This window comes from Mycetomoellerius zeteki, unplaced genomic scaffold, assembly GCF_001594055.1.
Source record: "Mycetomoellerius zeteki isolate Tzet28-1 unplaced genomic scaffold, Tzet1.0 scaffold470, whole genome shotgun sequence".
NCBI lineage: Eukaryota > Metazoa > Arthropoda > Insecta > Hymenoptera > Formicidae > Mycetomoellerius > Mycetomoellerius zeteki.
In genome coordinates, this window is record NW_017257469.1 from 64,455 (window position 1) to 78,811 (window position 14,357).

The following is a 14,357-nucleotide window of genomic DNA, read 5'->3' on the forward strand; positions in this document are numbered from 1 at the left end:
GTACGCTCTTTCTGTTTTTACAGTATTAACATTATTATAATTATACTTACATGAGAATTTTGCTCTCGTTCTATAATAAAATTTTCAGATAAATAAATTTCTTTTTTCACTATTCTTTTGTTATACATAGATGTTATGTGTGAAATGTATAATGTACATAATTGTACAATGATCTAATCAAGTATAATGCGTATTTCAGCTGGCAACCTGAATCGAAATTCCCATTTGCTCAAGTCCGTCTACCTCCAAAAGATGGTTCCAAAACAGAATTTCAGGAGAACCAGGAGATCGAAGTATTCTCTAGATCTAACGATCAAGAAGCATGGGGTTGGTGGAAAGCACTTATTAAGGTAAGTAACATAATACTTTGAGAAATATATAAGTAACAGATATAGAGCTGATGCTAATAATTACTGAAGACTTGTGTCCACAATGCTAGAAATTGGATCGATAGAATGCGAAATTCTATCTCGGATGAAGAAAGAATTGACCAATCGCATTGATCATGTGACCAAATTGTTCAAATGTGATTTGTTAATTCTTTCTCTGTCTGAAATTTCGGAGCAATTTTTAGCATTGTAGATACAATGTTTAATACCTTGCATACATACTTGATTAAAAAGGTATATGAAAATTTGATACATGCTTGTGTGATGCAATTGCTAAAAGCACAAATTAGCATTATTAGATTATCTCTTCCTCTTCTTCAATAGAAATCAAACCTTTATCTGTTAATGATTTTCTTTATCTTTTATATGATTCTTCTTAGATGAGTAAAGGAGGTTTTCAAGTAGTCGAATACTTGGGATGGGAATACACATATACTGAAATTGTAGCTAGTGAGCGACTGAGAGCCAAAAATCCAAATCCCCCTATTGACAAAAACACATTTCACAAGATCGAAATTGAAGTACCTGAAGAGCTCAGAGAATTGTAAGTAAAAGTGTTTCTAAAAAAAGACAAAAATAGTAAATAGTAATTTGTTGCATATAAGTATCTAATTAATTATAGATATAGGAATATATACATATAGTTTACTTTCAATTTGCTTTAGCTAGTATTAAGAAATAATTAAGTTAAGAATGTTATATTGCAGTGCGAAGATGGACAATGCACATAAAGAATTTCAAAAGGCGATAGGGGCGGCAGTGTGCCGATATGTGCCTGAACGAGGAGTACTGCTGGCCATCTCCCGTCATGAAAATATACATCGTCACAGTAGCATGCTCCAAGAAATGCACTTTAGAAACTTATCGCAAAAGGTAATTTTTTTTTATATTGATATTAACAAAACCTTTTATGTATGAGAGAGAAGTGTGTAACTTCAATAATTTATTGGGAAACATTTAGAAGTATGCATATATGTATGGTATATAGACTTGTTTAATAAATTGTTGGAAATGCTTTTTTTGAACGTTGAAAGCTATATTTTTCTTGCATTTGTTTTTAATTCTTATAATTACACGATAGCTCAAGTATCTCTATAAAAATGTTTAATTATACGTTTCTTTTTATTAATATTTCACAGGTTTTGCTATTAAAGAGAACGGAAGAAGCAGCGCGTCAACTTGAGTCCACTAAGCTTCAAACAATAGGGGGGTAAGTTATTAACATTTTTTTGGTTTTTGTAAATAATAAAAAAAATCTTGTGAGATTGTTTACCTGCTCTTGTCCATGTACTGTCCTGGTTACCATCCTGTCTGTGGTTTGCATTTACTGGCAGAAAATCAGATCACAAGATTTCTAATCATCAATTGATATGTGCGCTTTAGTATCACGTAACCTCATGTATGCGATTACACAGGCACATCATAAGTAGTGTTCATCTTTGATTTTCTTCTTTTTTTTCCTTTTCTTTCTTTTATCTCTGTCACAAATTACGTTATAGATAGACTATTCAACAAATTTAACATTTTTTAAATTTTACATAACTGTTTATTCAAATTTCTCTTCTATCGCAACAGAATAGGTGCAAGTAAGAAACAATATTATATGCACTATGATTCATTTAACCTTTCCATAATAGCAGATACCTTTCGTTTTAAAACAATATTAGATTCTAAGCATGATCATATGCATTGCAGACACATTCGTTACTGATTGTTTTATTACAACATTTATATTAAAGCGGAAATGCTATCTTAAGTTTGCAAAGTATTCCATAATAACTGATAAATTCTTTCAGTTAGAATATATCAAAATATATATGATAAATCTATATGAATATTCCGTTCACTTTTTGAATTTAAGCTGTCTTTGATCTTTTATTACTTTAGTATAACTCGTCGTGTCAACATATAACAGAAATAGTTTAATAAACATGTATCTCATGATAAAGAAAAAAATTATTAACATATGAAATATAAACATTTTACTTAAAAAATATGTAAAGATACCATGTAAAATCGCAGGAAAGTAAATAAACAATTATAATGTACAAAAGTATTATAAAAACGATTTCAGAGCATCAAATTCACCGAAAAATTTATATCCGAAATGTTGTACGGATGGACATTCGCACATACACTCATTCGCTATATTTTATAATATTACTATTATAACGTGTATATGTGTATATTTTGTATGTACACACCATACACACACACACACACACACACACACACACACACACACACCACATACACACACACACACACACACAAATGCAGTAAACTTAATTGTTGGGAAAAACAAGATATGATAATCTGCATATTAAACATTAAAATATCATAACTCAATAACAATCTAATTCGGTATGTATCTTAATAAAGCGTATACGTGCATGCGTACGTGCGTGCGAGCGCGTACATAATGAATATATGTGTTAGTGTGAGTGTGGGTGTATATGCGTATGCATATGTATAAAAAAGGATTCGCGATGAGATTTCACGTAAATGTTTGGGCAAATAAAGTTGAAAGACAAACTTTATACGCAAGTGTCTGCATGCATTAATCAAGAGCAAACAGACAGAATGGCAGGGACATAGGATAGGGCCATCTTATAATGAGTTTTCACTGAGTTACACCATTCTCATTTCAGCAAATTTAGATCTTCAAACTTTATATATCAGCGTGTCTCAGACTTTGAGGCAGGAGTGAAAACAAATTCAAGGTGAGATCACAGCAGCGTGGTTTAGAATTAAGTTTAGCTTACTGTATGACAAAATACACAATTATTTTTCGAACGGAAATGAATTTACACTTTAAACGTGCATGCTTCAGCGTTGTGTAGTATATTCACGGAAATCCATGTGCTTCAAGTTCACTGATATAAGACAAGTATTTATATCTTTCTCCATTATGTGCTGTGTAGTCAGATTTTGCGTAATTGGTGAGGTAGCCAATAATATATACGTGTAGCTGTGATCGGTTCCCGATTTCATTTTCTGTTATTTACACATTACGTAGGTTCTTAATCTTATTATTTATCTATTCTCAAGAACGCCGGATCTTGGCCTGCCAACGTTTGAGAAACACTGATATATCCCATATCTTGCACATACATAAATGGTGGCTCTATCCCATATATTCTTACAAAGTGAAAAAATAATTAAGTATCAGTTAAAAAAATATGCATTTTATTCATAGGTAATATTAACATGTTGTCTTGGAATACTTTATTCGGCATATGTCAATAATATAATTTTACTTTTTTTTTTTAGACAATATATAATTCGATCGCTAATAACGTACAATAGTCCCCTTTCACACTTTTTTTCCGTTTTCCTTCTTTCTCATTTTTAAGAAGATGAATTCTTATTATATAATATTATAATACAATTATTTTTTATTAGAAATAAAATATAATTTCAGAATTTTTTGCCATTTTGTCTATTTATAAAATGAACATTAGAATACCCGTGTGACAGTGTGTTTGTGTGTGTGGTTGTGTGTTGTGTTTTTACATATATATATATATATACATATATGTGTGTACAAGCATATGTATGTATAATATATAAAAACATATTGTAGAAAAAGTGTTACATAATTTTAAATAACTATAATTAATGATTGCATGTGACGTACAAGTTATAATTGTATTTTTCAATATTTTTAATCAGTGTTTTGATTGTAACATGACTGCATTTAAAAAATATTTGAACTTGTTCCTAAGTGTATATATTTACATATGTCGCATGGCTAGTACATTAGTTGAAAATTCATCAGATGTAAATGCAAAATTGCCATTTTTTAAGATATAGCCAGCTTCATGTAATTCATTTGTATCTGCCAAAATGCAAGCCATTGACAAGAATTTTATTCCTTCATAATATTAATAAATTTATGGCATGTTACAACAAAGAGTATAATATAAAATAGATAATTATGTTTATTAAAATATCTCTTATATATTTCTAAATTATTATTGGGGGAGAGAGAGAGAGAGAGAGAGAGAGAGAGAGAGAGAGAGAGATATGATTGGAGGAGAGGGGAAAAAGATGCAAAATTTTATTCTAATTTTTTTTCTTGATTTCAATTTATTTAAATTCTTAGAAACTTTATTTCAAACAAGATTGTGTACAAAGAACGTGGAATATAAAATTTATGTTATTGTATCTTTTTTTAGATATACTGACGAATTTAATGTTCGAGAAGATCTGATGGGACTAGCTATCGGTGCTCATGGTGCAAACATTCAACAAGCGCGAAAAGTTGATGGCATTACAAATATAGAGTTAGAAGAAAATTCATGCACATTTAAGATATATGGAGAGGTAATAACAAAAAATTATTGTATTAGTATGTTTCCAAAAATTTGTTACAAAGATTTACTCAGATCGTTTTTATCTAATTGAGGAGCGGACTCTTCCAAATGTATTTTATCTATAATTTCATTTTTTGAGTTAAAGATGGCATAGTGTTTAGTGTTAAGAGACTCATATTTGAAGCTACTCTACGATGTTCTAAAAGCATTTCTACATCATCAATTTATGTTCTGAAAAAAATCTTAACATTCGAAGTGCATTATACCCTTTAACTAGAGACAAATAAAATGTATTTGTTTAACATTTTTAACAACTGTTTAGCAATTTTGTTGAACATTTTACATCTTACTGATTGGCACATTGTTATTTCCTGTAAGGCGCGCAATTTTCTTATGGCTTTCTTTCTCGTTTTCTGAAAATTATAAATTTTGGACAAAACGCATTTTGAAAGTCTGCTCCTCAATTGTAAAATGTATACAAATTTATGTATATTCCATTATATATTGAGTTGATATACAAAGTTTATATTTATGTTTTTTGCTTAATCACAGACGCATGAAGCTGTTAAAAAAGCTCGATCTATGCTGGAATATAGCGAGGAATCTATACAAGTCCCACGGGTGTTGGTAGGAAAAGTAATTGGGAAGAATGGTCGCATTATCCAAGAAATTGTCGACAAGAGTGGTGTAGTAAGTATATTTTTATCATTATTTAATAGAACTTAACATGTCTATATTTTTATAGATATTACTTTCAGAATTAAGATCTCTCAGGTAGGGACTGTCCTTTCTCAAGTAATGATGTTTAAGAATATCATTACAATATTATATAAGTATATCAATTTTCATTTTCAGTTGATACAGTATGATTTTGTTAAAACTCCCAAATTTAGTACCTAGATTACATATAATACTTTACAGATCGTCTACATCTACTGATATATGTTTATCTCTCAGGGTATGTAGCAATCGTCTGAAATTATCAACACGCGTTTTAAGTATAACGATTATTATAGCCTCACTCTTGCAACATACGCAGACTCTCAAATCGTTAACGATGTTCATGATTAAAGACTGTAATCAAAATTTAAAATATAGCGTTCAATTGAAAATGGAAGTTATAATTTACGAGGGCTTAGGTTATATATGACATATGCCTTGTCTGTTCTCGGTAGATAACAACTGGCTCGAGTGGGAATATACATATTGATAAAGTAAGTATGTCATTTCCTATTGTTTGTGATTTTATTCCATCAAAGTTTAGTCAATCATTCATATATATATATATTCATATGGAAGCACTCGCAAATCTTACATGAACCACTCGGGCCAGTTCCTTTAAATCGTATTAAAAATAATAATAATAACTATATTTTGTATAATCAGGCCTGTATTCATGTTTCACATTTAGCACTAAATGTGACTGTCTCATTCTGAATGCGTTATTTATCTGATATCAAATATCAGAGTTGCATTCAGTATTATCATGGACTGATCACATGGCCGCATTTGATGCTAAGTGTGCATTGTGTATATGGACCTTTTAATGCACATGTGCATCGCAAACAGTAACTGGATGCATAAGTCGTTCCATGTCCATGCATTTGTTTTTTGTCGTCAATTATATTTTAAAACGAATATCATTTCAGAATATGCTTTTACAATCTAATTTGTGGAAAACTTGTTAATAATTGGAGATATACGACATAACATTTCTATCATAAGTAACAAGAATATTTTATGTGATGAAAACTTTTTATTGCAATAGCATATTGAATATGTATATCATGCATGGGGAATCAGATAAATTTAATGTACGTATACATGCGAATATTTTTTTCATTCTTTTCTTTTGTTTTCTACAGAGATTATAAATCTCCTTAGTATATAAATTAATTAGTTTTTCATGTACAAGAGATATATTGTAACTATTAAATTGTAGAACAAAAGATTATTTTTTAATGATATATAAATATAGGCTGAAATTATTGTTATTTAAGAAAAGAAAATGAAACAATAAAAATCTTTAAATTTATTTACAATTATATCTAAAGGAAAAAAAAACTGTGATTATAAATACACGATGCAATTGCCACGTGTTTGATATAATATCATGATATATAGTGATTGTAAGAAGATACATAAATTATCTAAAAGATGATGTTTGAAAAAAGGTAAAAATATCGAGAAATTATTTTCTTTTACTGAAAACAAATACTTTTGGGAGTATAAAGGGTGTAAAGAATATTTAAGCAAATTTTCGCAGACTGATCGACAAGTCTATTGATGGAAATGACAAACGCCAGTGACTGAAAACTGATGGTATGGATATGAAATACGATTTTAAGCGTCTCATACTAATAATCCGTATCATTAAGTGCGTTATTAGCGCAATTTTAATAACTACGTATTACAGGTAAGAGTAAAAATAGAAGGAGACAACGAACCTCAACCAACGATTCCACGAGAGGAGGGTCAGGTGCCCTTTGTCTTTGTTGGCACTGTCGAAAGCATCGCCAATGCCAAAGTTCTGTTGGAATACCATTTGGCACATTTAAAGGTAACTGTATATCAATGCACTAATCCTCTCTGAAATATTTCATATAAAACCGATATCCCAGAAAGGAGTCGCAAAATAAATTGCGAGTTTGATCATGGGATTTGATCACCTCGTATAATTTATGTAGGAAGTAGAACAACTGCGACAAGAAAAATTAGAAATTGATCAACAACTACGAAGCATGCACGGATCGACTACAGGACCGATGCCCAGCTTTCCTCCCACAAGACGAGGAATGGTTGCAGGACCCGAAGAAGGTATCAGCGGTCGTGGAGGTCGTGGTGGTCAGTCTCGAGGGCGCGGATCTCGGGGTAGAGCCCCTACCAGACACAATGCCGGTAATTTTATAACACACAGATAGATGGCACCGAGTTTTAATTACCAAAATAATAAAATGTAAATTTCGATAATTTGTAATGTAATATTTACATTTTGTAAAGGTTTTGCTAGAGAATTATTGTGTCGTTTATTTTGATTTGATTATGGTCTTTTTTGTATAAGGCATATCTAACAAATTAGTCACTAGATGATATGAATGCAAGTGAAATATTATAATTGTCTATATGAATTAGAAATTTAACAATTAACCGGGCATTCTTCAGGATTACGTAGAGATACTTTGGACGGCAGTGAGGATCGTGTTCGGGATTTACCGCCAAGAGGTGGTCATCAGGGAGCCGGTAATTCAGGGTACATGAGTGGTAGACAAGGTCGTCCTCCAACCCAACGTAGAGATCGTAGAGACGAACGTCGTCGTACTACCGATGACGAAGACACTGTTTTAGACAGCCAAGACGTTTCAAGCATTGATAGAGGTAATATTTATTGGTAACATGCATGCGCGCGCGCGTGCGTATGTGTGACGAGAGAAAGCAAGCGAATGAAGAATAGACGCATACATGTTGATGACAATTCTAACCGTTTCGTCCTAAAGACAAAGCAACGTGTGACGCGTATCAGAATGCTTTAAGATTGGCATGAAATGCGGAGCAAACTCTTGTGACCATCTAACACTAATGTTATCATCAAATCTATATGAATATATATTCTATTGCATGCTACTAACGTATGCAGTGCAGCTTTTGCTATCTATGATTAAGTTTATCTTTAAACGTCAGTTGCGAGTTCGAGACAGATGGTCACAATGGTTTGTGTATGTATAGAATCAGTATCGAGTGTGGAGGGAGGAGCTAAAGGAATAAGACGAAGACGACTTCGGCGTTCGCGGCAACGAAGCTCAACGCCAATGAGTGCTAGTCAGACAGGTAGGCCTATCTTCTAGTATAAAGCTCGCGTGAGCATTTCTTTAGGACGATCGGTTGTACAAAGAAACAGATTATATCCATTTTCCAGTGCTCGATCAATAGGCTGACGCGCACACTTGTACATACGAAAACATTCAGAGTTAATCTATAAATTTGTTTAGGCAGTAATGCCGGCCCGTGCGACCAATCAACAATGAATAGCAAGGAAGGAACACCCGCGAACGACGTATCCTTGTCTAACAACAGTTCGCAAGGACCTAAAGGCCAAAGAGAACATCGGTCTCGTCCTCCTCGTATGCAGCAGAGCAATAAGCCTAAAGAAGCTCTGGTTAATGGTACCAGTGGCTAAGCAACCGTTGCGTTGTCGCCAATTGCTACTAACGTTGCTACGTTACACCTGATGAGAGCTATTAACTCCCAGCACGTAACATGACGCATACCGACGCAAGGACTACACGATTATGGAACGCGACATGATTAGTCTACGCTCGTTGTTAAGACTGTTTGCTACCGATAAGAATACGACAGTTGTTTAAGAAATCGTCATTCTCCTTAAACACATTTAAGGACACATATTAATATCCATGCATGGTTTAGTTTAATGATGGTAATTACACTGTCATGTTTGATATACGGATACATTCATTGGGAGATAGAGGATAGCATTTGGTAAGAAGGATTCCCTGATTGTGAAACTGTGCCTCATTTTTATACCAAGCTCCTAACTTATGTGGCAGTGCTTCGGATGTACCGTACGCGGTACACCTTGGTCACTCGTTAACGTTTAACGATCCAATATTAGGCTGGATAATCGCGGCTCGTACGTCAATTATCGCTCTGGATAAGTTTTCATCTAGATATGTCGCTCAGTACTTATATAGAATACAATATTTGCAGTGTGCTCCCGATATCATTCCATGATGTCGAATTTATTTAGTTTAGCTTATAATAACCAAATTAAATGGCACCAAATTATTCTACGTACTTTTCATGAATGTTCCGTATTAACGTAAAGATATATCTAGTTGCTTTGATACTTTATTACTTTATATTGACGTAACCTCGTTATTCTGATGCGCTATATATCGGAGATAATTATGAAAACTGAAACGAATGCGACATAACTAAGATGCAACTCGACGCGATACCAGGAAAATGTGTATGGATTTCCGTTGTTAATTATAACAATGGTAGGCGGCAGCTCTAAGAAATTCTGGTTCAAAGGTGTTCCCAATGATGTTCCTTTCTATTTACTTGAGGAAATTGAGTTTTTGATTTACGATTATTAGTAGAGTTATTTAACAACACTAGATTTTTACGTTTCAAAGCTGTGTTGATTAATAGTATCATGATGATTGCAAAAATGACTTATTCGAATCTAACACGATCAGATGTGCACAAGGAGTCGGTTTTTATTTCCGAATACACTTTTCACGTAATTTAGTCTTTTCTTTCTCTTTTCTCTCTTTTCTTTTCTTTTAATTTTTTTTTACTTTTACTACAGTCTAAGCATACTATATCAAACTTTAGAATTCGATATCGAGTTTGTTTCTGCATTGTTTCGCATGATTTAAAAAGAAAGTAAACGTATACTTAGTAATACCAATGTATGATGTGCCAGAGAAGGAATGATACATGTTTTATGATATCTAGCTAAAGTGCAGACTTAGCGCATACCTTTATTACTATAATACTACTTAGTCGAAATGTGGATGTCTGAACAAATAAACTAGCTTTACTATACTAAGCTATAAAATAGATATGATCAATTGTTTTAAATTGATTATCAACATTATTAAAAATCAGTTATCAATTTAAAACAGTTGTTTCTTCTTCCGGATATGACAACAACTAATCGGACGTGTCTCATGAATTTTGCAAAAACACATGGCGGTTGATGCAATATATCGACACCTAACAAAACAGCTGTCATTTTATCTGAATATTCTTATGACAGCCAAAAAAACTGAGATATCCCCCAACTTGCTTGTTTCAGATACATTTGTATTGATTGCAATTTGTGCATAATTTAAGAATAAAACATTTCTGTACATAGACTGGCCATTGGTATAATAAACCTCCAATTTCCTTTAATATAAACGATGCTACCCGTTTTACTTTCAAGATTTTAGAAATTCTTCCATCCTCCTCCCTTTCTTTCTCACACACACACACACACACACACACACACACACACGTACGCACACGCAGCTTCATTTTTCCCACCCGTTATTTCATAATTACAGCGTAGATGCGTAAGTACAAGTAATTGGATTTAATATTTCAATTAAATTTACTTGCTTAATTATTTTCGAGTAATTGTTATTTCATCAAATTTAATAACTAAATTACAAGTTAAGAATATATGTTAAGAAAAGCATTCTTATAATCTTCTCATGATCGTTTGTAGTAATCTTTCTTTGTTTAGAAAATGTGGAAAATTGCAATTATTTTCAACGTCTTGAATATATTATGTATAAATATGTTACGCGTTCGTACAATTAGTAATTTATTTTCTACGCAAACGTCATTTTTTTCTGTTACACATTTACAATAAGTAATAAAACTCTCTTCTATGAATACAATAAAATTTAGACTAAGACCTGCGAGTTTAAGGGAAAGAAGTACATTGCTCATAATTTGCTATCGGTCCATTACATCTGTCCGTATACGTATAAGAGTTTCAGGTACAAAAGTGAGACGAGAGTTTAGCGCACATAGCGAGCGCTCTCGTACGATCATCAGTGTATGCCCAGATTCCCGCCGAGACCTTGTTCTTTCCGCCACTGAGCCAATCTGATAGCGTACCATCCCTAGAAGAAAAACCAAGAGTTGCAACGTATCTTTATCGATGTATCTCACTCGCTTGATTTGTTTCATTCAAATATCTCTCTTACCTTTATATCTAATATTTATTATACATATTTAATAGTATATAATTGATACGTGTTTACTTACTTCAACGTCCGCCTCGGAAAGACCTGTTTCAGCTGCGAGGAGTACAATGTCCGCGGTATAAGGTGCTCTTGGCCATCTGTTAAACTGCTCTTGAAGAACTGCTTCCTGATCCACCGTCAAACGAATCACTCGAGTACCACTGCTAGCTCCGCTAGTAGAATATCGCGCGGGGTAAGACCTCAGCATGTTTCCCTTATGAAAAGAAAATGTATTCCGTATTAATGAAAAGGTCAACTAATGAAGAAATGAGATGCAATGTAATACAATATATAATGCGACATAACATATATAATATGTACATATGAGCCGTTTATTTTGAAAGTGGCCTAAGTCCATTTGTCAATTTTTTGTTGTTGACTGTACTAGCGTGTACAACTTGAAGTTAGCTGTCATAAACAATATTTTGCGGTTAAGTATATTCAGAGTATACGATAATTTCTGACATATAAATTTTCGCAATTATTTCAATAATTAAAAACATTACTTTGAAAGTGGCCTAAGTCCAATCTATTATAATGTGGAAATCATAGACCACAAATTTTTAGTATTAGGACATTCATTTTTACCGAATGATAGAGATTTTGGCGTCGTAGAAATGTCATTAAAGAAAAATAATTTACTGTTTGTCCCCCAAGATTATTATAATGTTATCAAAAAGTGCCGGAAAGGTAATAACTTTATTCTAAATGAAATGAAACAAGAGGATTTCATATCAACAAGATTTTTGGAGGACGCAGTTTTTAAAAGGGTAAAGAATTCTAACGGAGAAACAATAAATTGGTTAAAAATATGCTGGATGCGTTTTTTGAGAAATGAACCATATAAAATTTTCTATAAGATATCAATGGATGAGAATGCAGAGTTTAAAATCCTGGATTTATTACCACGTCGGGGTAGACCAAGAAAATTCGAAAATATTGTATTGATACCACTTTATAAAAATATAAGACAAATTTCAACAGCGAAATACAAGGACATGATGGACTTACTACGATATATACTACCGGAGCACCATGACTTCTTCAAATCCCTCCCGCATACACAAAATGTAGATGAGCAGTAAATTGTTATGTAATTTATATAGTTAGAAGATTTCCTGAATTGCATAAATTGTGTTTTTGAAGTGTTGTAAAGAAATAATATAAAATAAATTGAGTATTGTTTTTTCAATTTGAAGCATTTTAAATTGTCGAATGGACTTGGGCTCTTTCAAATTTTATAACAAATCTAGTTGTTAATTTTGAAAGTGGCTTAACTCCATTTGTAGTAAGAAAACACATATTATTCACTTAATAATTGCTATTATTTTAATAGGAATTGTAAATTTAACTCTCTTAGATACACTTAAGCAGTGTGACATGTTGGTATCCTATACGTATATTTTTAATTTTATTGAAACGCAAACTCTTAAATATCTCAATTTAAAAATAAATGGACTTAGGTCACTTTCAAAATAAACGGCTCATATATAATATGTTGACAATTTTGGTAGATCGAGGCTTTAACACTCCCCTTGAGCTGTTTATTTCTTCTTTTTTTAAGTTCCGCTATATATATATATATATATATAGTAGATAATTATTATTTATAATTAAATAATTGTAAATAAAATTAAAATATGAGTGTTTGCACCTCAAGAAAGAAAATAAAAGTGCGGTATATGTGTATTATAAACAAAATACGATAGACACTTTTTAAAAATATTTAAATTAAAGCAGCATTTATAAACTTGGGCTGTAAAGAATCTATAGTTTCAATTCTTTAAATGTGACGTTTATTTCTTTCGTTTGACATGGACGTACAATTCCAAGCTGCGTGATAACACTATCTACTAACAAAGGTTCCTCTGGAATAGATGAAACGGAACAATAGGTAATTAGTGAGAAAAAATGATTCACATTATGACGTGCCGCGAATAGATTTTCTATACCATTTAGAGCGACGAATACATGTGCTGTTCTGTCATAAAATGCGCTTACTCGCACACAGATCTGCTTCTCTTACATAATGACTCCTTGTTATGCCAGAGCCATATTTGCGAAAGCTGCACTCTAATCAAGTGCATGTGTTAAGTTTTTTCATAAAGACGCTATAGTTATGTACATATATTGTACAAACTTGTACATATAGATAGCTATCGAGCGATAAATCTTTATTTGCGATCGAGAAAAATTTTGTTTCGTTTTATTCGTGATAAAAAAGGTTTTTAAGTATAATTATGATCATATCGTAGGATAGGCGTGCCAGCGTTAAAAATAGCACGACCGTGACCTAACGTCAAGATTTAAATTTGGACAAGTTTCAAAAACGTGGCAACACATTTGCGAAATAAACCAAAAAGACTAACGCAATCCGCAATAAACAGACCGCGACACGTGCGTGGGTCCAAGGAAAAGATTCAAGAGGAGAGGAAAAGGGGAAGAAAAAAAAATTGGCACGCTATACTAAATGTGTAAAGAGCGGTAAACCAATGCGACAGAATGTCACGAACTGATATTTTCTTTTGTGAAATTAAAATTCGGCGCTAGATACACGAGATAGAAAAACTTGAACGTCGAGAGCCTTTATATAGTTATATATCTTATCCGCGTTTCTTCGATATTACAATCGCGTAAAGGAGCACGGCAGTGTCTCACGCCATGTCTTAGCACCGAGACACTACCCTATAAGCGCATAATGTTATTTAATATTAAATAATATTTTACTAAAATTATATAATATTAAATAATATTCCTGAAATATATTAATGGATGGTTATATGTCCACTCCTAATAATATTATATGATTATTAAAAGTAACATTTATTTAATGTTACTGTAATATCGTATAAACATTAGAAAGTATTATAACAGCATTTACTTTAATT

General features: G+C 32.4%; 2 protein-coding genes across 10 annotated transcripts in view; one reads left to right on the forward strand and one right to left on the reverse strand.

The window, feature by feature from the left end:
* Fmr1 (synaptic functional regulator FMR1) overlaps nt 1-10,448 on the forward strand; it is an 11,700-nt gene extending 1,252 nt beyond the window's left edge. The window contains exons 3-15 of one of the 8 annotated variants that reach the window (XM_018455125.1): nt 200-350; nt 770-933; nt 1,097-1,262; nt 1,529-1,599; nt 3,041-3,112; nt 4,571-4,718; nt 5,261-5,398; nt 5,884-5,922; nt 7,125-7,268; nt 7,396-7,606; nt 7,871-8,083; nt 8,432-8,533; nt 8,699-8,808. In XM_018455125.1, the coding sequence (XP_018310627.1) occupies nt 200-350; nt 770-933; nt 1,097-1,262; nt 1,529-1,599; nt 3,041-3,112; nt 4,571-4,718; nt 5,261-5,398; nt 5,884-5,922; nt 7,125-7,268; nt 7,396-7,606; nt 7,871-8,083; nt 8,432-8,533; nt 8,699-8,730 (1,651 nt within the window). In that variant the 3' untranslated portion in view covers nt 8,731-8,808. Of the gene's footprint in view, nt 1-199; nt 351-769; nt 934-1,096; nt 1,263-1,528; nt 1,600-3,040; nt 3,113-4,570; nt 4,719-5,260; nt 5,399-5,883; nt 5,923-7,124; nt 7,269-7,395; nt 7,607-7,870; nt 8,084-8,431; nt 8,534-8,694 lie in introns of all 8 variants that reach the window. The other 7 variants (XM_018455120.1, XM_018455126.1, XM_018455121.1 and 4 more) reach the window with 7 other exon arrangements.
* Nucleotides 10,449-11,084: 636 nt separating this feature from the next.
* LOC108727147 (homeodomain-only protein) overlaps nt 11,085-14,357 on the reverse strand; it is a 17,851-nt gene continuing 14,578 nt past the window's right edge. For both annotated transcript variants that reach the window (XM_018455128.1, XM_018455129.1), the window contains exons 2-3: nt 11,492-11,683; nt 11,085-11,346 (exon numbers count right to left, since the gene is read on the reverse strand). In XM_018455128.1, the coding sequence (XP_018310630.1) occupies nt 11,275-11,346; nt 11,492-11,677 (258 nt within the window). In that variant the 5' untranslated portion in view covers nt 11,678-11,683 and the 3' untranslated portion in view covers nt 11,085-11,274. The remainder of the gene's footprint in view (nt 11,347-11,491; nt 11,684-14,357) is intronic.